A 26,556-nucleotide genomic window follows, 5' to 3' on the forward strand; every position below is an offset into this window, starting at 1 on the left:
ACGTAACAACATCCATCTACTCATTTTTTTAACGGCTTAGTCCAGTTCAGGCCTTTCCAGGGGAAGACAGAGCCTATCCCAGCAATCACTGGGCGAAAGGCAGAGTACATCCTGGACAAGTCGCCAGTCCATCAGGGCCGACACAGAGAGATAAAAAGCCATTACCGCTTACCGCTGGGGAACTGACAGCATTAGCATGCTACATCATATGATATATGATATATGAGATTGAGCAACATAGAAAATAAACAGAATATTTTTTAGCCATAATGCCCGTCGCTGCTCTTATACTTCTATTTTTATTTTACGTTACCATGTTTGTAAAATCATTTTATCCACTAAAGCACAGGCTTCCAACTTCAGGCCTCGGGGGTCAGTATCCTGCAGGTGTTTGTTGTCTCCATGCTCCAACACAAAGAATAGTTTGGCGAAAAGCTGTTGGATCCATTTGATTTGAATCAGGTTTGTTGGTGCAGGGAAACCGCAAAAACCTGCTGGAGCCGGGGCTTGACACCCCTGCCTTGGAGGAAAATAGTGAGTTTAGAGTTCACTTCCACATGTTGACGTCACTTTCTGACACCGGTTGGTGGCACAGCTATTACGATACAACCACCAAACACACTTGACACACACACTGCCCTTTTTTTTTTTCTTTTTTTTTCAAGTTTTCTCCAAATTTTCAGTTCTTGTCTTCATCATTTTCTGCTTTCTTCATCTTCCTGTTCCTACTATATTTGGATCCGCCCCCAAAAATGGTCCGAAGTACGCAGCTAAATGCAGCTAAACGCTGCAGGACTGCACAAGAGTCCATCCGTCTGCGTATACGTTTCTGAGTCGAGTACAAAGACGCCGTAAAGGCTTGTTATGTCCTCATACTTCCACGTGTCCATTACGTTGGCATGGCTGCTGGGCAACACATCCACTAAAGGGTAGCCTAAAGTTCAAAGTGCATTTGCGAATTCTGCCATCAGTTTCAGAAAATAAGAAACGTGGCAATGATGGAGAAAATCATGACAATGAGCATTCTCAGGAAGGTACAAAACTTGAGGCAGCAAGTTGGTCTGTGCAGTCTTTACATACACAGCAGTAACTTCTTCCCTGTTCTTTTTGCTGGTTGCACATTTCTTCCCGAACAGATCACATTACGGACATAAAGGAGAAAATGCTCATCTGTCTTTGGTTTAGAGCTGAAATGGGCCTGGAACTGCTGTAAAGAGTGGAGAAAAAAAAACATAGAAAAGGTAAAACAAGACAAGACATGAAGGAGCTACAAATGAAGAGACTAAAGCAAAAAAAGAGAGAAAGGCCAGAACTTGTGGACCAGTTACCGTGCATTAGCAGTTCATAGCTATGTAAATTAACCTCAATGGCGAGTGAATTTCTTTCAGATTCTACACACTAAAATCTATACAAGCTCCTCGTGCTGCACTAAAACCCATTGTATGGGAAATATACATATGTATATATACATATACTATAAATCTGTTTTTCCAGCAAACACAGAGACAAACTAATGGAAATTTACTGAAAAAGGGTCAAAACACAAATGCTTGTAGTGTAAAAGGAGTAATTTCATGCTCAGGACATGAAGCAGTCACACTCATTTATCCATTTTCCGACGTGGGTCTTGTGTACCGAGACGTGTGGACTGAATATTTTTTCCACATGACTTTCACTATATAATAACCATCATTAAAAGACGTTCCGTTCGTGCAGACTGTATCATCGGGAGCAGTACATGCTGATAGCATCAAGGCTTACAATTTCCTTCTGGGATTAATAAAGCATTTTCATTTCATTTCATCATTGTCAAGTGACCACAGTGCATACATGCAAACAGCAGAAGTGGCAACGCTAACCACTCTGATGAACAAAGACAGCAGCCCAAGAACAATTTCTCATCAAGGAATAAAGCCTTTGAAGTTCAAGAGTCTGTGTTGAGATCAGTTGAGCAGCTGGTTGAAAGTCCTCTGACCAGTTGCCCATCGAGCAGAGGAGCCGCCACGGGCCTCAGCCGGTCTACGTTCACATCCAAACAAACTTCTAAGAGATTTGTTTCAGCTTGCGCTACTTCACACAAAGATAGAAGAGAAAGGGTCGTAGTTGAGCTAACACGACTCAACCCCTAACTGCTACCGTCAGCACTTTTCACCAGAGACTCCGTCTCATTTTCTGAAGGGGGGGAGATGAAAGTGGTCTTAAAAGGCACTTGAATCGCTGAAGCGCACGAGGCAGCTCCTGTGGGGACAGCGTGAATGAAAAGGGAGGGGATGCACCGCGAAGAGAGCTCTGGCAACGTTCCATACTTTAACCATGTTTGACAGTAAGATATATTTGTTTGTCCCTTGATGAAAAGGAAGTGAGCCACACATGCACATAATAAACTTCCATCAAACCATTCAAGCATTATGTCTGTAATGGATACGATAAGATCTGCATCACACAAAAAAGCAAAGGTGTCACAGCTTTGTAGACTTTTGCAACATCCTCATCTAAAACCAAGAAGTTTAAAATGTGAGAAATGAAGAGAAAATGCACAAAAATCAAGAAAACACACACGAAACCAACCCTCTCATGCTTCAGACATGAACCTTGTTAGGTCACAGTCATTTTTACAGCACTATGACCTGTAACCTCAGGTCTCCTAACTTTCAGGAGGGTGAGTTTGTAAACTGGAACAATTTCCCGAGGTTGCATAAAGAAACTTTCATAACGGCTCTTGGTGACACCTGAGCTGAGAAGTTCTGGTTTGTGAAGGATAGTAAAGGTTTGGAAGAAGTGTCGGGTAAAGAATGTGCTCAACTGACTGACCAGTTGTTGGGGGAGAGGTATTCCTCATAGTGGACGCGTCAGCGCTGTGCTAAGAGAACAACGTTGCTCGTTTAAGACTAAACCATAAAGTGAGAAGCACATCATGCCTGCTGGTCTGTTGCAGCGTAGGTCTGAATCGTAGCCGAGGGGTTGGAAAAGAGAAAGTTAGCAAGAAGCAACTGCGCTGTTAGTGGTTTCAGCAACGCAGGGAGATCTTCTGGTTACAAGCAGAGTCTCGTGTCTTCCTTCTACTGCTTCAAGTGAAGGGAGTTAACCCTGAAGCTATCTGCAGCCGCAGCCAGGAAGGAATCACCTCGTCGCCTCGCGGCAGCAGCAGGAAAGTTTAACAGCTGTTTCTGTGGGAGTTTTCTCCGTAAGAGCCCAGAGACCAGACCGGAGGACCACGATACCTAAGCTGTTACATTCGTGTTGTGATTCAGGATCAGAAACACCCCATGGAAGGTACAGCTGCTCGATTATGACAAAAAATATAATCACGATTATTTTGACTGAAATTGAGATCTCGATTATTTAACACGGGCTGCACGGTGGCACAGTGGTTAGCACTGTGGCCTCACAGCTAGAAGGTCACTGGTCTGATCCTTGGCTGGTTTGGTCAGTGGCCTTTCTGTGTGGAGTTTGCATGTTCTCCCCGTGTCTGCGTGGGTTCTCTCCGGGTTCTCCGGCTTCCTCCCACCATCCAAAGACATGCATGTTAGGTTAATTGGTTACTCTAAATTGCCCCTAGGAATGAGTGTGAGCATGAGTGGTTGTTCGTCTCTGTGTGGCCCTGCGATGGACTGGCGAGCTGTCCAGGGTGTACCCTGCCTGTCACCCAAAGCCAGCTGGGATAGGCTCCAGCTTCCCCGCAACCCTGAATTGGAATAAGCGGTTTAGAAAATGGATGGATGGATGGATGGATTATTTAACACAATTATCCAGTATTTTTAAACAACGCTGCGCGTCATGCTGTTTAACCGTCTAAAGCACGGTTCTGAGTTGTTTAAACTGTTTATACCATGGTCCCAAACAGTCAACATTTTATAACATATTTGTATTTCATTTTTACAACACTTGCTAAATATGTTGAAGTATAGGAACTATTTTACGTTGGCCTGGATGTACGTTTTATACCAAACAACCGCTGTCAGGCTGCAGCGCGTTTCTCTCATTCACCTGTTTAAAAGACGGCTGATCTGAACCAGCTGGTTAACGCGTTGCTATGGTAACACCCCGTAACGGAGGGATATTACCGTGTTTAACTGGCCAAACTATGTATAGGAAAATAATGCAGCCAGTTGTCACTGACAATGGTATAAACTATGTTTAGGTGAACTTCCACAACCTACTGCAGTTATTCTACATTGACCTGCAGCCGGAGCCGACTGAGACTGGCCGCCTGGGAGTGCTTTAGGACGGGAGAGGCTCCCGCTGCTCCTTCCTTACAGTAACTGCAGAACAATATGTGCCTTCAAGTCAGTCGCCAAAACACCAGAAATGTCTCCAATAACTCCAGTAAAAGCTGCTAGATTTGTCGCTTTTAACAAAAAAAGTCTCCAGATTTAGCGAGAAAGTCTCCAAGTTGGCAACAGTGTCTGAATGAAAGCAAAGCGGCTGTGGGAGGAGTTTACAGCACAGCGCTGCAACGCCAGAGACGCTCGATTAGCAGCTGAAGACAGCAGGAGAGGAAACTGCAGAGAGGAAAATAATCACACCCTTTTATTTTTATCATACTTGAAAACTCAGAACCTGGAGAGAACCCACGCATGGGTTCTCTCCAGGTTCTCCGGGTTCCTCCCACCGTCCAAAGACATGCATGTTAGGTTAACTGGTGGTTGGAGGAAGACTACATAGCAGGCACATTGGGACCAGGATAGTCCGAGGGACTCAGTCCGATTGGATGGAGATTCCTGAAAAGTTTCGCACCTTCGTTTGGTTTGTGTCAAACTGAACTGAACCCAGGTGACCAAACCAGACTGAATATCACACAGGCGGGTATTTGTGTAGTGCAGGTGAGAAGTGGACTTATTTCATGACATGACGAGTGTTTAATCGCTCTAATGAAGCCCTGCAGGAGGATTTCCAAACCTCGTAGCGAGGAAAGTTCTCGCAACCTGCTCAGCGCAGCCAGTGAAATATCTTCCTGCTGCTGGTTCTGGAACCTGGATGATGGATGTCGTCTGGTTTATGCAACTTTTCCCAGTTAAATGAATAAAACTCTCAAGTAGCAAAATAACAGACTAAAGGGAAGTTGGTGGAGGTTCGGTGTGATATTGTGCAAGTTAAAAAAAAACATCTTTAAATCAAGTTCTACTTAAAATAAACCTTTATATGTATTCACGTTGTTGTGTTTATGTTTTTCTTTTTGTATTATAAATGAAAATGATTTCAAATCAGCACGAATGACATTAAATATAAGAACAAATAAAGAAAAGTAAGGTAGCTAATGAAGGAAGGACGGGGTTTCTTAACGTGTGGGTCGGGTCACGGGTTCTACAGAAACAGGTTCAGGTTCAGATTTCAAGAGGAGATTCAACGGGTCTGGGTTGGTAAAACTGGAGCCGTGCAGGATTCTGGTCTTGGTTTTCTGAATACATTCTGTTGGTTTTCCTCCCAAACATTAGCCTGCCCTGCTTCCTTCTTCTTCTTCATGCTTTTCTGGCAGACCTCACTTTCTTTTTGGTGTCTGGATTTCTGTGTGCAAGCAAACTGAGACGCCTGGATTTCAAACAGATTAGAGTCCGCTTCGTTGGTCCACCTCAGAGTGAGGCAGGTGGACAAAGTACTGCACCAAACTAATCGTTCTGTCCTTGGAAACGGACCACGCGCCGTCTAAAGCGGACCAAACAGCAGCAGTGTGCCAGCCTGCTTAGTTGTGTTACATTGCAAAACGACTTAACGATGCAGAATACGGCACAAGAGTCATCACATAAACAAATAAATGCTTCATAAAATCTCCCTAAAGTGTACCACATTTACAGGCAATTTTATGTCCATGTTGGACATCCTGGACATCCTGGACACAGAAGAGACGGACTGACAGTTTTGTCCGTCTCCTGCGCCGGTTAAGCACCTAATTTCTCTGTTTTGAAGAATAAAACAGAAAAGGCTTTTATTGTCATTTTAACATTCTCATGTACAACAAAATTTAAGTACTGAACAGTTTGAGGTGTGTAGTCATACTATATAAAACCAAAAGTAACATAAGAATAAAAAAAAAAAAAAAAAGAATAAAAGATAAAAACTTTACTGATAAAAAAATAAAAACTTTACTTAATAAGTAAAATAATTAAAAACAAGTTAGCACAAGCTAATCCAAGACTAGCTGTCACCTGAATCAGAAGAGAGAGAAATATTATTGGAAATGGCGAAAGGAACAAAAAGAGAAGAAGAGGAACAGGAAGAAGATGATGCAGAAAATGCCAAATAATAATAAAAAACAAACACCCGAAAAAGAAGATGCAGAAGTTGAGATCAGCAAAAGACTTTGTGGTTTTACTTTTTCTTCGTCTGGCTTTCTTAAACTGCAGTTCCCCCTTCATCCACTAGGGGCTGCAAAACAGAGCAAATCCCAGCCTGGTACAAAAATAGGTCAGGTTTACCTTCATGACAACTGTGGGGGGAGTGATTTTTTTTTTTTTTTTTCCCATAACTCGCCCGTTTAAAAGTAATTTAATCTCGAAATTTGGCATTTAGGGGCGTGTCCTTTTGATTGACAGGTACCCAATCTCCCGCTTCAAGTGAGAAGAACGTAGAACAACCGTGGTTTTTAGCCAGTTAATAACGCAACTTAGCTTTAGCCCGCTTACCTCCGTTAGCTCCTGTTATCTCCGGGTTAGCTCGGTTAGCTCTTAGCTACAGAAAGCTCAGAGTTCACTCAATGTCAATCATCCACCATGACGCTCACAGTTCCCCTTCTCAGCTCCACCTCTTTGCCCATATTTGTAGTTTCTGGGAGAGACGACACGCGTGACCTTGCCAAGATGGCGACGGTAGGAACCGCCCACCGAGCTTCAATTCAGCTCTTTAGAAACCTACAGGTGACGTCACGGAGGCTCCGCCCATCTCTATATACAGTCTATGGTTGAAACACAGGAGTGAACTCTGAACTCTGCCATCAAGTGGATGAAACAACCACAGTAACATAAAAAACGAATGAAAGCAGTGAGGTTTCTGTTTCCGTATGAAAGGGAGCAGAAATGCAGCTTTAGCGTAAAAGACAAACAAAACAGACGCTGGTCAAGTTGCTTTTTATGCAGATTAACTTATACCAGTCTCTAATTCCTGAGCGTTAGTTAGCTCCGGCTACATGTAAGTTACACCTGCCTATAAACTAATCATCTTATACACATGTTTTAGTATCTTGTGACCACAATGGAAGAGCTTCAGAGCATTGCCGCTTTATCCTCTTCAGTTTTGACTCCAGTATCACCTTCATCTTGTGTTTATCTAAATAAACCACAACCTTTCATTATCATACATCAAAATGAATGAAAACAAAAAGAAACTACACTTTATTTTGCATTTCATTGTCCACAACAATCCAACTTTAAGAACTTGAAGCAAATATCACACTTTTTCTTCACACTTAAGCCTATTTCTGTATGAAAAGATGCAACTTCCTGGTTTGCAGAGTTATCTGTTTGTAGATCACAAGCCAGAAGCAAGATGTATGATCTGAAGAGGTCTGAGCTGCCACAGCCAGCTGACAAGTCAATGAGCAGGAGAACCACTTTCAAATACACATAATAAATAAATAATGACATACACATAATCATAGTGTCCTTGGCTATGAGCTACTTCTGTTTACACATCAACAGACTGAGGCACATAATGAGCTTCACTGACTTCAAATCCAAAGTTAAAAAAAAAAGGAAAGAAGCCTTTTTTCTTCCTGGAAAAAAATAATAAAATCACTATTTATAGAAAAGCTGGGAAATGTTTTATGTTGGGAACTAATGTTTGGCTTCATCAACATTCTTTGAGAGTTTCAGAGGGTTGCTTTCATTCTCGGTCCCTTTCCATCCCACAACATCAGAGGAAAACAGATGAATTACCAAGCATGCATCCACACACAGACACACACTTTTCTCATCAAAGAGCTGGCTAACGTCAAGGTGGCTTGGCATTATGCAGCACGCTGACATATTACATTAACTACCCCTCTAATAAACACACATGAGATCGCTGGGATGAGCAGAAAAACAGTTTACGCTGAATATTCATGGCAGAGTGAAATAAATGAAGATGTTTCCTTTCTTCATTCTGACAGAGAGGCTACAGGGAAAAACAAAAACAGCAACGGCAGACTGAAGCGCATGAGGACTGAAGATTATGCAAACCTTAAAAAACCAAAGAAAGAACAAAATGGAGGCATACAGTAAATGTGGCTGCTGCACGATTTGTCAGGGCGGGAAGCCATGAAGACGACAGCAAAAGGGAAAAAAAAAGATTTTTCTCCCCATCTCATCTGATGGAGATGCACATTTACTCAAGAACATTTTGATCACATGAGAGAAGAGAAACGTGGTTTTCATTTAGAATTCAGACTAAGAATCCATCAGGATTTGCCCAACAGACGCATCTGTCAAGCGGTGGCGACACACAAAGTGGACTACATCATCATATTCTCTCACAGAGCACAGGTATGTGAAGACGCGCATGTGCGTGCACGTGCAAGGCCATGCAAATCTGCTTCCACGGTAAACAAATCTATATTCATTACTGGAGCGGTTAAGACCTCCAAAATCTGCCAGAGAGCAGCACAGCTTCAGTGGAAAACGGGAGGATTACACAACACAGGAATAAACCAAAGTTTTTAACCTCAACAGTGAATCCATGCGGGACATTTTTATATGAGTAAAAACCAGTCGGCATGAACAGAACTTAGTCTTAAAATCTCACAAGCTGTCAGGTTTAATCAGCAACAAAGCTGAGTAGCCAATCCATGTGACAGGTTGTCAGTGCTGAAGCTTTAAAAGAAATCCCCCCCAACTTTGCAGTGTGTGAGGAAGTTAATCAGGAATATTTTTAAGCTCTTTACCAAACAAAGCAAGAAAAACAAAGAGCAGAATGACTTTTACTGGCTGAAAAGAGCTCAAAGAAGAGACAGGACATTGACTAAAGCCAAATGAACCTTCGTTATGGTGAAAATCTGAAAAAGTGAGGCTTTAAATTTTGCTTTTTGTTTAGTTTTTTTTATCATGAAATTATCATTTATATAAAAAAGCTTTGTGTTGCTGTTGTGGAATTTATCTGATGAAAAATAAATGTAGAAATCAACTGTTTCCAGTTCAATTTAATGACAATGTACAGACGTTGCAAGCGGGAGAGCTCTGCCCCTCTCCGAGTGTTGCAGACTTCTTTTAGACAAACACAAACTCTGCAATAGTCAAAACAACTTCTAACTGAATGAGAAGAGTCAGAGCCTTGAACAGAACAGAGTTTCTATCCATGATTCTACTGAATCAAGCTGTCTGCAAATACTCTAAACTATGCAGAATATATCTTGTAGTACACAAAAGAACCTTAATAAAGGAGTAACAAATTAACACTATGCTGTGTGTATAATTCCCACCACAGTTGCAGTGTGACAACTGTGTTTAAACTCATGTATCAAATCAAATTTTTATTTGTAAAGCACTTTTTCTACAATAAAATGCAACACAAAGTGCTTTACATGATATAAAAAACACAAAGAAAACTCATCAGCCCCTCCCTTCACACACTCAAACGCATACACACTCATACACACACCCAAAACAACATCAATTTCTAACACTACTCTTAAACATCACACACACACACACACACACACACACACACACATACATAATATACAGGATTTAACTTACAGGACAATTTTGTTTGACATCAGTTTGATTTCATTTTTAACATCATATATATTCTGCAACATTTTGGTGGTATGATCTATTTTTCTGTTTCTTGTGACGTTACGTAAGTTCTGTTAGGTTGACTCTAGCCTGTTCCATCCTCTACGAGAAGCAAGAACTGAGTTCTTGTTCTCAAGGCTGCAAGAACAAGAAAAAACGTCCTGTTCGGCAGGTCCATACATACTCCACAAGAGGCACGTCTGCAGCGGGGGGGGGGGGGGGGGGTCACTGCGGGGGGCGATGTCTGCTTTATGTTGTTACCTCCGCCGAGGAGGTTGTTTTCCCGGCGTCTTTTTGCTTAAGATAACTTAAAAGGTTACGGAGGGATTTTATAAATATTTCAAGAGTTGTTGCAAATGTGAAAATGAAGAACTGATTAAATTCTGGTGGTGATCAGGATCACCGTGTGGATCCAGGAATGTTTTAAAAGGATTCTTTAACATTGTGCTTGGTGGAGGTTTCCGCTCTCCGAGTTTCTAGTTTCATATTTAACGAGCAGCTTCGTCCGCGGCAGGGCGGGTCGTGCACGCGGCGGGGCGGGTCGTGCACGCGGCGGGGCGGGTCGTGCACGCGGCGGGGCGGGTCGTGCACGCGGCGGGGCGGGTCGTGCACGCGGCTGGATCCGAGTGTTTTAATGCCACATGTAAAAATGTTCCTACTTTCTCACCACCTCGATAAGCTGTTTTATCAAAACAATCCATTTTGCTGGCAACAGCAAACACACGGAAGCAACAACTCCGCTTCCTGCTTTCTCTGTGTTAACCACGCCCACCTCCAATGTCCGACCAATCACACGATACTTCTCGCAGCCCCGCAAGAAAAAAGTTCTGCAGCCCGGTGTGTCAAGAACTGTCCTCAAACACGTCCACGAGAACAAAATGACGTCATTTTCTTCTCGGAGCCTCGAGAACAAGAAAAAAGTTCTGGCTTCTCGTAGAGTATGGAACAGGCTTTAAGTTCCGGCGACGTCCAGTCCGACATGGCTGCCTAAATCGCATCCTCCTTCCACGGTAATCCCAAACAGTCTGCTAATGGTGTGTTCAGACCAAACGCATTTTGAGTGCTGAACGCTCGACGCTGGTCACTAAACTGCCACTTTTGTGTCCGACTCCCAAAACGCTCCTGCCGCGTCTGCTGCTTGTGTCTGGAGCGAGCGGCAGACGCGGCGAGAGGAGGGAGGCGGCGCTTTCCTTCCGGTCAGTCTGAATGATGGCGGATTCAGTAGAGATATGGCATGGTTTTATGTAATAAATAAAGCTAGAGAACGTCGTCGTACGGCAGTTAGTCAGTGTTAATGCAACAAGAGCCACACTCAGCAGAGAGCCCCCCCCAAACAAAACGTTGCTAGGCAACGTGTCCTGCTACGTTTCCAAATCAGTAACATTCAGCATTTTAGCAAGGAATGGTTATCCTACATATTACAAGAAGAAATGGCGTCTCCGCCCCGTGTCTGGGTTCACCACAGGAATCCTCCAGGAGCTGCCAGCTGATCGCTCTGATTGGTTGACGTCCCGCGTCGAGCGGCCAAAGTTCAGCTTTGTCCATCTCTGGCTTTTGACGCACGTTCCATGCGGAATGCCGACGACCAAAACGCAACGCGAGAAAGCTCGACGCCCCTTTGCCGTGCCTCCACATAGACTTTACATGGAAACCTGCCGCTCTTGACGCTCAAAAAGCGTTTTGTCTGAACACACCATAAGTGTTGAAGAAAATATGAAGGGAAACCAAACTGTGTTAGGTTGCAGGATAATGATGCAAATGAGAGAGAAAAGCGGGGAAAGTGTGGTTGATGCAACTCAGAGTGAAGCAGAACCATGATGTCTGCAAAATGCGAACCAAAACAGCCCAATGAGCTTAATTTCAGCTTTTCAGAAACCATCACAGAGGTTCTGTTTAAACAGTCTCTGCGTTTAGCCGGTACGCCTGCTGCAGGATGCCGCTACGTTGTAGAGTAAATGTGGAATAAAATCAAGTTGCAGAAGAGTAAACCAACATGCAGACCTACGGATATAAGACAAACACTTTGCTGGAAGATAAAACGGAGGAATATTTATTATTACAAGAAAAATGATCGACTTAGTTTGGATCTGCTGCCAGAACATGCTTTAAAAAAAACACAAGGGCAATAAAAAGGCTGGAAAAGCTGTGTGAAATATGAAATATGACAAGTCTGGAACATTGCCGGGTCTAAAAACATCCGTCCAAGGAGTCCGAGTCTTTCAGAAGATCTTAAAGGAGTTTTCATCATCTGTAGCTAAAACATCATTACATTATTAAATCAAATAAAATGTTTAAATTATAATAAATATTCTGATATTTCAAAGACATTTTTTTCTGGTGGATATCCCAGAAGCCAGACCATCTCCGTGCAGAAAGATGAGGTAAAAACCTTCCATGTGACGAAGACCGTCTTGTTTATGATCTGTAACCCTGAATACTCTCAGCCTGGTTATTAATGATGTCATGAAAAAATCATTACACAATCACATGTATTGTACTTCAGTGTTTACAAGGCTTTTGCAGCGCATACTTTAATTGTTTTGGTGGTTTTCTGTTGTAATTATTATTCATTAAAGCATTCAGTGGCCCCATTAAAAATGAAAGGATCCACTTTGCACAGATGGTTGACTACATGTAATTTTAGTCGTGCCATAAAAATGAACGACGACTCAGGCTTCTAATAACAACCATATCTGGGTAGAAAATTATGATAAAGGGCAATTTCATAATTGAAACAAGAATAATAATAAAAAAAGCGGCCTTGGAGGGGGTGAGGGGGGGGTGAGGGGGGGTGCTATCACAGCATGAGTGAAAATCATGTCAGTGAAAATTCATCAACAAAAGATGTCTTTGAAATTCAACAATTACAAAAAAAGTACCAAGAATTCAGATAAAGTCACTGAAAAACTGAAAAAATTTCAGTTCTCCAGATGCTATGGCTTCAGATGTCCCTGTAACCATGGTAACCACTATCACGCCGCCTGCCGAGACGAGAGAGAAAACACAGACGCCCACAGTCTGAATGAACAAACTTCTTGAATACAATAAGACGCGGGACAAAAGGCAGCCATACTTCACAAGGTTTGAACCGCCTGAACCGTCTTCAGTTCATCTGCAGGAAAACCAGGCTGAACGCAATCAGACGCTTTCTGTAAAAAAACACCACAAAGGAAAAATGCAAACAGTGAGCTGAAGGACAAACGCTTCAGCTTCATCACACAGTCTGGGAGTCTCGTCAGACAGGCGTGGATTATGGGATGTGCTGCATTCAGCTCAACTCCTCTGCTGCTGCAGTTTCACATCAAACCAGAACAAAACAAAAGGTTTGCTTTCCACACATGCAGCGGGTGGTCTCCTCACACCCCAGATAAAAAAAAAACCAATCCTTTCTTTCTGTTTTATAAACAATAAAATCTTGTTTCTGTGTCAGATTTAACTGAGTAAAGGTCCAGAGCAGGTTTAGAAAAACGTGCAAGCAGCCGATCCATCAGTAAAAACCAAACCGGGACTGCTTCGGTATTTGGAAGATGTCGCTTCCACCTGCAGAGCAGCGGGAACTCTGCTGTTCTCTTGCAGCACGTGGAAGGCTTTCCAGGAAGACGGCGTTTATTTGGAGGTGGAAAACGTTGCAGTTTGAACACGAGATGCTGCTTGGTGGAAAACGGTGAGATGATCAGAAACCACAGAAGAAGAGGAGAAAACACAGAGGCATCATTTACCCCATTATCTCCATCTACAGCATTCACTATTTCCTGACGTTTTAATGCTCCACCGGTCATATTTAACCCTGAAATGACTTGAAAACCACAGCATGAGGAACCGTTGGAGGTTTTTAGGACAGGATTAGTCATTTGGATCGTATATAAAGCAGGTTCTGGAACCGCTTTCTTCCACCTACGTGATATTAGGATATCATGGACATCCTGTCACAGACTGACACAAAAAAACTCTTTAAAATGAGTTTTTGCAAATTCTGTCCTGTTATTGATACGTCTGGAAAATCTGCAGTGAAGGTTCTGATGAAAAACCTCCAGTTTTAGCTTCTCTTCATCAACGTCATGATAAATCCAGACAGAATTTATTCTGCGCTCATGTAAAGCATTCCATGATCATCAAGGATCTCATATATGCCGACAGAGGACTTTGCTCCCCGACAGCTGGTCCGATGTGGTTCCCAGAGTCTCTTACGACTCACTGATCCACCACGAAGAAGACGGATATGAAGACAGACGGACAGTTTTCTCCATTTTCCTGCGTAACTTGGTCCTGAAAATGGCGGGGGGCAGCGAGTTGTATAGCCAACACGCAGCTAATGAAAGAAACACACCAGAGAAGAAGAGGAAGATGAAGAGGCTGCCATCATCAGAAGAAGACGAGAACATCAACACCTGCAGCCATGGTGGGGCCATGTGTCTGAAACTGCAACCAGCAGCCGGTGTCAGAAAACGGAAGGGAACTCTGAACTCAGCACTATGTGGATAAACGGACTAAACAACCACGGCAACGGAAAAAACACGAGAGCAGCGACCCGTCTGAAACGTCCCTGTTTACATCCATATGGAAGCAGAAATGGCGTCGAGTGGGAGGCAGAGCTTCAGCTACCAGCTCCTTACTGATGGAAATGTTTGGGTTTAGGAGGCAGACACCAGCTCTACCTTCATGATCCGGCTTAAAACCTCAGTTTGGACTGATCCTACAGTTGGGGGGGCGTAGCCATCCCTTAGCTACGCTGCCATCGACAGCTGAAGGACATCCCACGATGCACTGCGCACTTCCCTTTCGTCTCCCTGCTCTTTATTTTCTATAAATATATGAAACTCATGAAGCAGCATTCCTCAGCAGGTGTTCCTGATGTAAAGTTCAGGTGCCTGTTGATCCACCCGTCCTGTCCGCTCCCTCCAACCAGGGCGAGGTTCTGCCGGAGGTTCCTCGTGTCGCCCGGATGGACGACGTTAATGTTTCTGGATGGACTTATATAAACACTGAATGGATCAGAATGAAGTGGACTGAACTGACTGTGTTGTGAACTGCTGATAAATAAAAACTAGACTGAGATGAAACATTTATTTTAGACAATGTTCAAACAACTTGGGATGCAGTTTTGTTTCCACGTCATTGTAGGCCAACTTTAAAGTCGCATTACGTAACTTTCTGACCTTAAAACGTCGCGTCCCGGACGTGTTCGATGACACGGTGACATCTATCATGTGCATTTCTGGAGCCGCTGCTGCCCAGCAGCGTCCGGAGGCGACACAACGTTTCCATCCAGCACGCGACGTTGCAGAAGAGTTTTACTCCACGGTATGATCAGGAACTGGATGTTCTGAACACAACATCACTGATTAAAGATTAAAAGAGACGAAACAGGAGTCATGGCGAGGTGGTCTTCTGCAGGCTGGAGAGAGCTGACAGGTCAGGTAGGATGCAGGATGGAGGCTGGACGAGCATCGACAGGGTGTGTGTGACGGGAAAGTAGCAGAAGTTTTGTTGTGTGTTTTTATTATTTCCTCCTTTTTATCGAAAGGTTCTAGAAGATATTTCACGTTAAAAGTCCTGCCAAGCTGCAGTGTGTGAAAAGAACGCATATCTGCATCTTCATTAACAGAATCAAGAACAAAAAAGTCCAAAAGTTTTATTTTCCAAAAGTCCAGCCCTGCGCACACACACACACACACACACACACACACACAGTACAGAGGCTAAAGGCTTGTGTGTGAAGGTGCTGGTTGTGGATCATTGGTTCTGGATGGACAGCAGCAGTTAGGGCGCCGCGCTCGCCGTCCCAGCAGAGCACACATTAGAAAAGCTTCGGACTTTCTGATAACTCCCTGCAGGGTTCACCCAGCGTGGCGCCGCACAAATCACAGCCTTCCCTCCACGATCCATTAGCTGGTTGAGAATCTTCCATCTGCCACCACATAAACTCTCCTCCAACACTTGTCACTCCAGTTACCATGGAATCAACGGGCCATGTCGGACTTTTAGCTCCTTTAATGTCTTAATAAGAAAAAGAAAAGAAAGATCTGAAAGTGTTTTTCTGCAGCAGGACCAGAACACTCGGACCCGGACTGACTGGTGGTCTGCAGGGTTGGGCTGTGCACGAGCAGCGACGGCTGTTTCTGATGCACAGCAGCAACTGAACGGTCAACTTGACCACTTCATGGATAAGTGAGTGCAGAAGTGAGCCGAACGCTGCTTTCTGTGCATGTGTGTGTGAGCATGCTCAAACGGGCAAGCGGTGAGTGCCATCCATCTGTGTCTGAGCGTTGATGCTTGACTAGTTCACTCTGGTGTGTGCACAAGAAGCCAGGGTCTCACAGCAGGCTCCAGCGCTGCACATAAATCTGTCTGAGTTGCTCGCAGTCAGCTCAGATAGCCCAACCATCCACATGTCCCCCACAGACCACATGTCCCCCACAGACCACATGTCCCCCACAGACCACATGTCCCCCACGGACCACATGTCCCCCACAGACCACATGTCCCCCACAGACCACATGTCCCCCACAGACCACATGTCCCCCACAGAGCCGGACCACATGTCCCCCACAGACCACATGTCCCCCACAGCGCCGGACCACATGTCCCCCACAGACCACATGTCCCCCACGGACCACATGTCCCCCACAGCGCCGGACCACATGTCCCCCACAGACCACATGTCCCCCACAGCGCCGGACCACATGTCCCCCACAGACCACATGTCCCCCACAGACCACATGTCCCCCACAGCGCCGGACCACATGTCCCCCACAGACCACATGTCCCCCACAGACCACATGTCCCCCACAGACCACATGTCCCCCACAGACCACATGTCCCCCACAGACCACATGTCCCCCACAGCGCAGTCATTAAACAGGGCTTTATGCAGGGCTGCCGTCCCATGGCGTCCACCAGTCAGAGCTTCTCAGCCTGTTTATCAGCTCCACAGATCTAAACTAAAGAGGTTATTAATCTCCTTCCCCCCCTGGCACGTTACCGTACGACCCACCAGGGCTGAAAGAAAGACTGTCAAAGGCACAGCGTGTTTCTTAAACGTGCATACGTTGTTCCGACACGATCCAAAGCTAACGGAGATGTTTGCTGCAGGAACAGAGACCTTCAAGTACCAAAAAAACTGCAGCTGATACAATAAAATACGTACAAAAACCCAGCATCCCCAGCTGCAGCAGCTGTGATGAGAAGTCCGAGCCTGCTAAGGAAAGTCAGCTCTTTCTGTCTGAAATATCGGTTAAAAGAAACCAATAAAAATATTTCATAACTGCGGTCAAGCAGCTGGACCCTCTGAGGGCAACATGCTGCAGCGATAAATCCCTTTCAGACACCGTTTGTATAAAAATCTCCTACAGTAGCATCAGTGTGCATATTCTGCCATGTTAATGCATCCCTACAACTACGCTGTGCAAGGTGACACACGGTGAACATTTCCACATTTAAAAAAAATAGAAGTATGAATGAATCCTCCATTACAACTTCTTCCACCCTTGAATCTGGCCTGGGTTTTTATTAAGCTGTCTGCTCCTTTCTAAGTCCTGTCCTGAGATTTCCATTTCTCCATTTCATCCCTGACCAAGCAATATAGGTATTGTCAGGAAAATATATGTCCTCCTCTTCCTGTTAGCTTTATCTCTGTCTGCTTTATCTTAAGCAGGGCCACAGAACGCCGCGCCCCAGGTGCTTCAGTTCCACCGTGCGATAAGAGTGGCCCCTTGCTGGCTGAAAACCAGCCTGGATGCACTATCACACAGCTGTATTTGGAGAAGACACTGAATAAAATATAAATCTGAAGGTGGGAATATATGCTGTATGTGTTAGATAGCTTGTTCAGTGGAAACAAAGTGAAGCAGGAGAGGTAGGAGGCAGGAGAGAGAGCTGTGTGTGGCTGCATACAAATGGCTGTTAGACTATCTTTGTTCATGCAAGCACAATTTATTCCTGAAGATTTGTTGTACAAGTCTAGTTTCAGTCCCTTCCTTGCGCAGCTCTACGCGGGAGCATGGAGGCAAAAAAAACAGGGCAACAAGATAAAAATGAAACACGCAAAGCGTGTGAAACTCAATCTGAGAGGTTGTGAAACAAATTAGCGCGGATGAACGCCGTGATGGAAAACAGAGCCGGCACAAGCACGGAGCTCAGAAAACAGGCTCCAGCAGAGAAATACACACCAAAGCAAACATTTACTTCACCTTTATTAGCTGCGTGTCCTTTAGCGCGACCGGAGAGGGACGCACAAGAAGCTTTAACGTTTCCATCTCCAGGAAAACTGAGGTGATGGAAAACACAAACTAACTTCTGGCTTTGCACCACTTTCACATCTTAATCCACGCTCTTATTACGACTCGTTTAGACTGCTGCAACGCACTTTATGCTTGTTGCTCACTCAGCACATCGCTCCGGTTCTGTCACTTCTTTGGCTCCCGCTTTGTTCAGGAACTGATTTTAAAATTCTTTTTTTAAGTTTCTTAATTAAAAACACATTTTGGCTTTTAAATCAGAAGCTGCTTATTTCATCATTTTCTCTCTGATTTTAAATTTTATTTTAATTTAGTTATTTTAGATGTGTGTGTGTGTGTGTGTTTTAAAGTGCTCTATAAATAAGGTTGAGTTGTTTAAAACAGACCAAACAGAAGAGTCCGTTCTTCCTTCGGGGGGTTTGGGGGGGGGGGGGGGGGGGGGATATCGCAGTGGCTCTCGCCTGCGGTGGTTTTGTTCTGGGTGAACTGGTCCCACTGGGACCTGGTTGGGGCTCCGCCCGGGGGGGGGGGGGGCACTTGTGGTCCTCGGGCCTGTGGGTGTCTGGCTCTCCGAGCGGCCTGCACTTCGGCGCCTGCTGGTTCTGCTCGCCGTCGCCCTGCGCCTGCGCCACTCGGTGCCGCTGCCTCGTGGTGTTTTGGGGCTCCAGTCCGGGGGCCTCCTCTGCTCTGGGCATGGTGGGCCTGCCGGGTCCTGAGGATCTCCGGCTCCCCCGTAACGCTTCAGGATGTGGTCCCGGTCCCCTTTGCAAGCACCCGGTTCACCCTTGCATGTGTGCATGCCCACAGAAGTGTTCATTATTCATCTGCTTCCCACTAAACGTTGCTGATGTTTCCGAGTCGTTGCGTTTCTCTGCAGGAATGTTTGATAACTGTTGTACTTTATGTACCCTGTAGTACTGGAGTCCTATTGTTTTAGTGAATCCTGGGATTTTAGCAGCTTTTCCTTTCACACTTTAACTCTGTCCCTCTCTCTCTTCTCCCCACTTACCTTCTCTCCCCTGCCGGCTTCAGCTTTTCCATATCAAGACCGTTGATTACAATAAAAAATAAATATATTCAGAATATCACAGCAGCCATTTCTATGACATGTGTACTTTGGCAAATATGACACACAGACAGGACGGGGTTAAAGAAAATAAATAAAAAACGGTGGGAATTTACCTTTAAAAACCGACTTCTGGAAAACCATTTGAAAGCCTGACAACTCATCTGACTGATAATAAACCAGACTTTCCCAACACGTTCATCCATACTGAAACCTAAAGACAGTCGCTTTGACCTGAACCTAAACTCATAATTTAGCCAGTTTTTATCGACGATGCAGACATTTAGACAGATCTAATAAACACTTTCACACAAACAACTTCAAATATTTTCCTCCAAATACTAAACCTTCCAGAAACACCAGAACTCCACCGTGGAAGAAGTGCATTAAACAAAGTCAAATTCATCGCCTTGGAGACCGCTGCTCCCATGGACATAAGCGACCTCAAAGTCTCCTTGTGCGCGTGCGTGTGCATGTGCTCGTGCTGCACTCACTGAGTCTCTTTGCAGCCTCCAGGGCCTCAGATGGCGTGTCGGCGACGTAGAAGCGTTGGACAGCCACGCCGCTCTCTTGCATCAGCTTCTTGCTCTGGTACTCCTGTAGATTCAGCCATCTTCTAGGACTCAGCCAGGAGCACTAGAAGGAGAAACGAGGAATAAACGTTAATGTTTTGTAATAAGGTCTCCGTTTGGAGCACCTCCATCTTGTCTAATAACAATAATTTTCCCTCTTCTACTTGTCATTGTGGTGGTTTACACACCCAACACACCTGCCTCTCCCCTCCTCTCCTGCCGTCTTACACTCCTTTCCCCGTAGTGAGGCAAACAGTCTGGCCTAAGATGCAAGGCAGCTCAGGAGCTGTTTGCTCCATCAGCAGACGCTGGGCCTGGCAGCTCCAGCTGTTGTTGCTATTAAAAAGAAATTGGCTTTTTAATGCGAAGGAGAGACACAGGCTGTGTCAGAGAAGGAATCCCTCTGCACCAGCACACAGTGCAACGTGCACAGGTGTGCCGGTAAAAGCAAATGTGCACGAATGCAAAGGAGTAGCAGGAGTCTTTAAGAAAAGAAAGAGCATTAAATTATAATGAAAACAAGGATATGAGGTGAGATGCGGTCAGGCGTGTTTGTTTGCAGGAGAGATCATATTTCTCCAGTTTTAGCCTCTCTTCATTGGCTGCCTGTTGAATCTAGAATAGAATTTAAAATCCTTCTCCTTACATATAAAGCCCTCCACAACCAGGCACCACTATATATCAAAGACCTCATAGTTCCTTATATACCAAGCAGAGTACTTCGTTCGCAGACTGCAGGCTTACTTGTGGTTCCTAGAGTCTCAAAGAGCCGAGCAGGAGGCAGAGCCTTTGGTTATCAGGCCCCTCTCTTATGGAATAAGCTCCCAGTTAGTGTTAGGGAAGCAGACACCCTCCCCACCTTTAAGACTAGGCTGAAGACTTATCTTTTTGATAAGTCCTATAGCTAGGGATGGTTAGCATCCCTTAGTTATGCTGCTATAGGTTTAGACTGCTGAGGGACATTTCCTGATACACTGAGCTTCTTTCTTTTTCTCTTTATCTCTTTCTTTTACCCCCCCCATAACAGTGTTGCATCATTAACATGTATGTCTCCTGTCTCAGCAGGTCTCCCTGGCCGGGAGTAGCAGTTCCTGTTGTCTGTTGTCTTTCTGTCCTCTTCCCCCCACACAGCAGAGGCAGATGGCTGCCTGTCCTGAGCCGGGTTCTGCCGGAGGTTTCCTTCCTGTTAAAAGGGAGTTTTTCCCTCCCACTGTTGCCAGTGTGCTTGCTCAGGATGGGAGATTGAGTTGGACTCAACTCAATCTGTTGGTTTCCTTATATAGGCTGTTATGAATTGGCCTTCATTATGTTTTCCCCTCTGTCTGTAAAGCGTCTTGAGATGGCATTGTCGTGATTCGACGCTATATAAATAAAGTTGAATTGAATTGAATTGAATTGTTTTCCCTCATCCAGGTGAGATTAACCGAACACGGGGAGATCGTCGGGGTTGCACCTTCTGCTGAATAAATCAACATGGACGGATAGCAGATGCAGTTTGTTTCACGATCGATTACAAGGTTCTTTTAGAGGTTTATAAATGTCTCAATGTTCTTTGACCCTCAGATTTATCTGACCTGCGTATAAATCAGCAGCCATCGTGGACCCGGAGTCCGCTGGTATCGGCCTTTCACTTGCTCAAAAAGCTTCATAATGTACTTTTATTTTCTAACATTTTAACACTTTCTTTCTTCTTTCAGACAAGGAAGAAGATTTGGTTTTTTCACCTGGACAGGCTTCGACTGTCAACCAAAGGAGGCAATTCTTGGTCCAGAGAGTAAAAGTCCTGCCCGGCAGCTGTTCCCACCAGTCAGCAAACCAGCTGAATTTAATGAGCAGAGTTTATTTACCAGGTAAACGAGCCAGTTAGTGAAAACACCTGTTCTAAATGTACAGGTAGATCCAGAAACATGGCAGGACTTCTACTTTCTGGACCAGGATTTGCCATCTCTGCTGTCAACGGCCTTTCGGTTGTTCTGAAAGTCAGAAGCAAAGCTTGAGAAGAGGTAAAAAGGTTCATAATGTACTTTTATTTTCTAATATATTAACATTTTCTTCTTTCAGACAAGGCTAATGGAGAAGATTTGGTTTTTTCACCTGGACAGGCTTCGACTGTCAACGGCCTTTCGGTTGTTCTGAAAGTCAGAAGCGAAGCTTGAGGAGACGCCGTGATCGTAGAACAACCGGCCAAGAAACCTGCAGCTTTAGCTTAACTTTAACTCCATCTTTAGTTATTTTTCCTGCCTTTTCTTTAGTATTTATTCATTTTACATCTTATTTATTTGACCATTTGTAAGTTTTTAAACTTTCTTTTCACTTCTTTAAACTTTTTATATACTTTTCTATTTAGTTGAAATACCAACTACTTATGTTAGTTTTACTGTCTTGTTTTGTGGCTACATTTTTTGTTTCATAAATGCCTTCAATTTTATTTTAAACCTGCTGCTTTTATTAGACTGATGTCCAACATATTTAACTCTAGTATTTGTCACATGGGATCCTTCATACCAGCGGCGTGCAGGGGTGTTGCCTTGGGGATTGCCCTTGTCTGGATGGTGGGTGGGGGAGGGGGTCCTGCAGTGCAGCCTTATGGCTGTAGGATAGGTGGTTTTAGGTGAGCTGGTTCCTGGAGTGTGTTTTTTTTTTTTTAACATGTTAGTTGCTCTGTGATCTATAAATAAAGTTGGATTTGACCTGAAGTGGCACCATCACTGCGTCCTGTCTGCTTTGTCCGAAGCTAAACAGCTATCCTGTCAATACTCGGCTCTCAACAACAACCAGCTGCTTTAAAGGAAGAAAGCAGCTGCTGCTTGTTAGTTCTACACTTCATCGTGTGAAAATGACTAAACATGCCGACAGTGAAGGAAAAAGCAAAACTGAACCCGGATCCTTTTAAATGCAAAAAAAGTCAAGCTGCTTTGCAGATGTTTGGGCTTCAAACTAGATAAAACTTCACTTTTAATTCCTCTGCAGGTACAGTAGGAAACTGTCCACATAATAAAAGAAAAGTTAAACTAACAAAGAACTAAATAAGAATGAAAGTTTACAGCTCTCAAGTCATTTCTTTTCTAAATGTCCTCACATTTGATGACTCGCTGTGAGAATACAGCAGTTTTTCTGATGCGCTGCAAATGAGCAACCAACCAAAAGGCCGCGTTGTCATGCGTAATAACTGTTAAAATAAATTACACAGCCAGATTAGGTTCAAATGTTTGCAACAGTAAATGTGAAATAAATACGTTTGCGTGTGTGAAAACAAATCATAGCCTAAAACCTCTGCCCCATGAATAAATAATGAAAGATGAATTCATGAGGAACAAAGATAGAGAAACCAATCATGAAAAATTCATTGGAGGAAACTCTTTATACAGTTCACATCGAAACGGATCCCAAGGTTTCTATGATTAAGGCTCATGCCGGGTGGGTGGTGCACGGGGGCATCTGCGAGGCCACTCAGGGCTTCTTCTAACCGGTCGGTCGCTTAGTCATCCAAACTGTGGCAAAGAACGAAGACAAGGTCCATGGCTGGGGGCATTTGCTCACCACTGAGGGATAAAAAGGAGTGAAATATAACACATCAGTCCCTCGTTTATTGTTACGTTCTGAAAACAAAAGGACGCAAAAGGACGACCTTATTCATTTTTTCACAATTAAAATGCATGTTAAGGCTTAATTAGCCCTCCTCGGAGTGTTTCCAGACCTTTCCCAAACTATAATGAACATTGTCGACATTCTCACACACTTCATACACTCTAAAAAACCTAAGTTTTAATTAACTTTAATTTCTTAATAATTACTCACTTAGTAAAATATATTCCAGCTTCTCTGCTGGCGCTGCATCCCCCCCCCTCCTCGTCTGTAACGTTATTTTTCACAGATATAAAACACATTGATGTTCACCGAACCAAACAAGAAACAAAGCACAGTGGGACGATTACTGCGGTAAAATTCCACCAAATGGACATCAAATGGTTGGAATAAGATTTACATATACTTTAATATGAGGTGCTTTATTAAAAAACAACAAAAAAAAACAAAAAACAGCTAGATGTCAGAAGATTAACCACGATGGCAAGGGGGGGAACTAACTTGTAGCGGTTGTAATTTAGAGACTGATGTTTTTTTTATTTTTTTTAAATAACGATTTAAACATCGAGCCAGATGTTTATTTCTAGGATTATATTTTTTTTAAAGAGACAGAAAGATGCGGGGGATGTTTTCTTTTTTATTTTAATTGGTTTATCAGGGACAATGCAAAGAAACACAATGGACTTATAAGTTATAAAAACACTTTATAATTAAAATTTGATTTACTTTTTAAATGAATTTTGGAAGTTTTGGGTTTTTTTTTTGTTGTTGTTTTTGAAAACAGACTTCTTTTTAATTTATTGCACTTTCCTCTTTTCTTTTATGCTTTATTTAATAAAAATGAACTGCAGATGCAGTTCGCCGAAACGCTTCCCTTCCTAAAGGTTTTTTTGTGTTTAAAAATTCAAGCTGGAAATTTTGTTTTAAATACTCCGACAAAGCCAAGATACCAAACATAACCCATGCTTTAAAAAGTAAAGCACAGAACAGGAAAAAACTGTGAAATTTATCCCCTCACACTTTCAGAGCGACGTGCACTGGGACAGCTGAGCACCACATGACCGAATCCTGACCCCACAGCTCCCGAAAAAAGGAGTAAAAACCTGAAAAGTGGGATTTATAACCTTTAGAAGACTGGGCACCACTGATATCTAAACCAGTTCCTCAAATTCTGTATCTATACGCAACACAGTTTTTAGTTTTTATTTGGTTTTATCATATTCTATATATATTTAATCAATTTTTGGCACCTAACTTTCTAAATAATATAAATCCATTTACAAATATGAAGAAAAACTTGTAATAAAAGACATTCCCAACAATCGTAGATAAGAAAAAACACCTCTATGTTCTTGTATTAAACAACCTTTATGGCCATTACAGAATAGATTCCTGGGTTTACGAGGTGCACTTAAACGCACCATTAAATCTGATGCACTTTGCAACAGTAAATGGTTTAGGTTTCAGAGTTTACGAGGTGCACCCTGAATGTTCCATGAAATGCACTGTTCTCAGAGTGTTTCCTGCTTCTGCAGGCTCATTCTCCAAGTTTCAGTGTTTTCTGGAAAAAAAAAAAAAAAACAGATTACAGATGAAGCCTAACATTAGAAAGGTCATTTCCTACAAATATTTTGGGGTGTGCATTGATTAAGGTGCTTAACTCGTGCACATCCACGGCCCTGATATCACTGCAAGATACCTTAACCATGTCGGATGCTCTGGTGTCAGAAGACCATTAACACCATCCTGCGTGATGATTTTACCTTTTGGCGAGGAAACCGATGGTCGAATTGAAAGCTGGGAAAAGTCATCTGGTTTGGGCAGCTGGGATTATTACGGGAAGGCGTTCAACCTTCACTACAAATCATTTCCGAGTGGCTCACAGTGTGGCTGTCCAAATGGATTTTATCTGACCGTTCTCATTTGTTTAATGCTGTGTTAATGGAGTCTGGGAGGAGACAGAGTTCCTTTGTTGGGTTCAAGTGTTATAAATATGCATTTGTCGGTTACATTTATCATGAGCAATTTACAGTAGGGTCAGATAGAGACTTTAAGATAACTGCTGGTTCGACTAATTACAGTGTTGAGAAGGTTGCATGAACATCTGTTCTGCACCAACATGTTTTAAGATGTGTTTTCTTTTTAATATTGTTCAGACATTAAGGTGTCAGACTGATGGACATTAAAAATAAGATTTATTTTATAGTAACAAGCAAAAATAAGAATTTATTTAAAGGTGTGACATCTCTTCTTCAGTAGAAGCATCTGCTTTGTCAGAAATATCCATAAACAGCTGTTTTTATCTGCTGGACTGAAGCTGCAGCAACACAAACATGACGGAAATGTGCGACGGCGTTTCGAACGAAATGCAAACCGGACCGATACTGCCAGATCACGCAGTGGCGCAGCCAGTCAGACTGAGCTCAAGTTAACCTGTAGAGACAGATGAAAGGTCTGATCATTCATTTACAGGTCCATCTTCATTCATCGTCTTTGTTTTTGTATAATAGTTATGATTTTTTTCCTTTCTGGTTACAAACAGGGGTCTAAATGAATCTTTTTGATCCCCAGCCAACTCGGCGAGTAGATTCCAATAGTCGCCGCCAATCAGAACTTCTAATAGACACATTTTTTCCTTGGGGAATCTCTGCTGACTGTTTGGGAATTAGCAAGCTTTCGCCATAAAAACAGCAAAGTAAGGTGCAAAACCCACCGTGAGGCTCCGCCACCGTGGAGTAAATCCTGACAGCAGCGTTTACAAACCAAAGCTGCATTTCAGCAGTAAATCTAAATCTGAATCCTTATAATTACCAAAGCAGCTCTGATATGAAACAAAGCTAGATGATTGCTAAGCAGATGGGGCGGACTTCTCTGCTAACACGAGCAAAAGGACGATGAAGCCGCTGTAGCTTCAGCCTGCCCCCCCCATCCATCAAATTCTGGAGCTAAACTCCCCTCTGAATGTGGAGAAGACCCAACTAAAACAATATTAAACCATCTCAGTGGACAAATAGTCATGTTAGATTATGTTGTAATTCAGTATCATCATTTCTGCATGTTTCTCTCCATCCGCCATCATACAACCAAACAAGCAGTAATCCACAATTCATGTTTAAATCAGTCCTCGCCGGCACCACGGCACGCTGGATTAGCATGCTTTCTCCATTCAAACACTCATGAGAGCCTGTCGAGAGACTTCATTACAGCCAAAATGGGTTGTTCTCCAGAAGAATAGTGCATGCCGATATATACTGACCTCGCTTTTTGCATAACTGAATACATAAGGGGTTGCTGGAGTCTTGTCTTTAATAATATACTAATCATATCATTCAATTACTTTATGCTACAGTATGTGTATGTAGACCTACGCGTCTTAAATCCCCTTAATGAGC

General features: G+C 43.4%; 1 protein-coding gene across 1 annotated transcript in view; it reads right to left on the reverse strand.

Annotated features, from left to right (window-relative positions):
- Positions 1-26,556, reverse strand: part of suclg2 (succinate-CoA ligase GDP-forming subunit beta) — a 138,893-nt gene that overhangs the window by 89,356 nt on the left and 22,981 nt on the right. Inside the window, exon 2 of the mRNA XM_079242640.1 lies at positions 19,502-19,643. Coding sequence (XP_079098766.1) covers positions 19,502-19,643 — 142 coding nt within the window. The remainder of the gene's footprint in view (positions 1-19,501; positions 19,644-26,556) is intronic.

Source organism: Telmatherina bonti (genome assembly GCF_933228915.1).
Source record: "Telmatherina bonti genome assembly, chromosome: 6".
NCBI lineage: Eukaryota > Metazoa > Chordata > Actinopteri > Atheriniformes > Telmatherinidae > Telmatherina > Telmatherina bonti.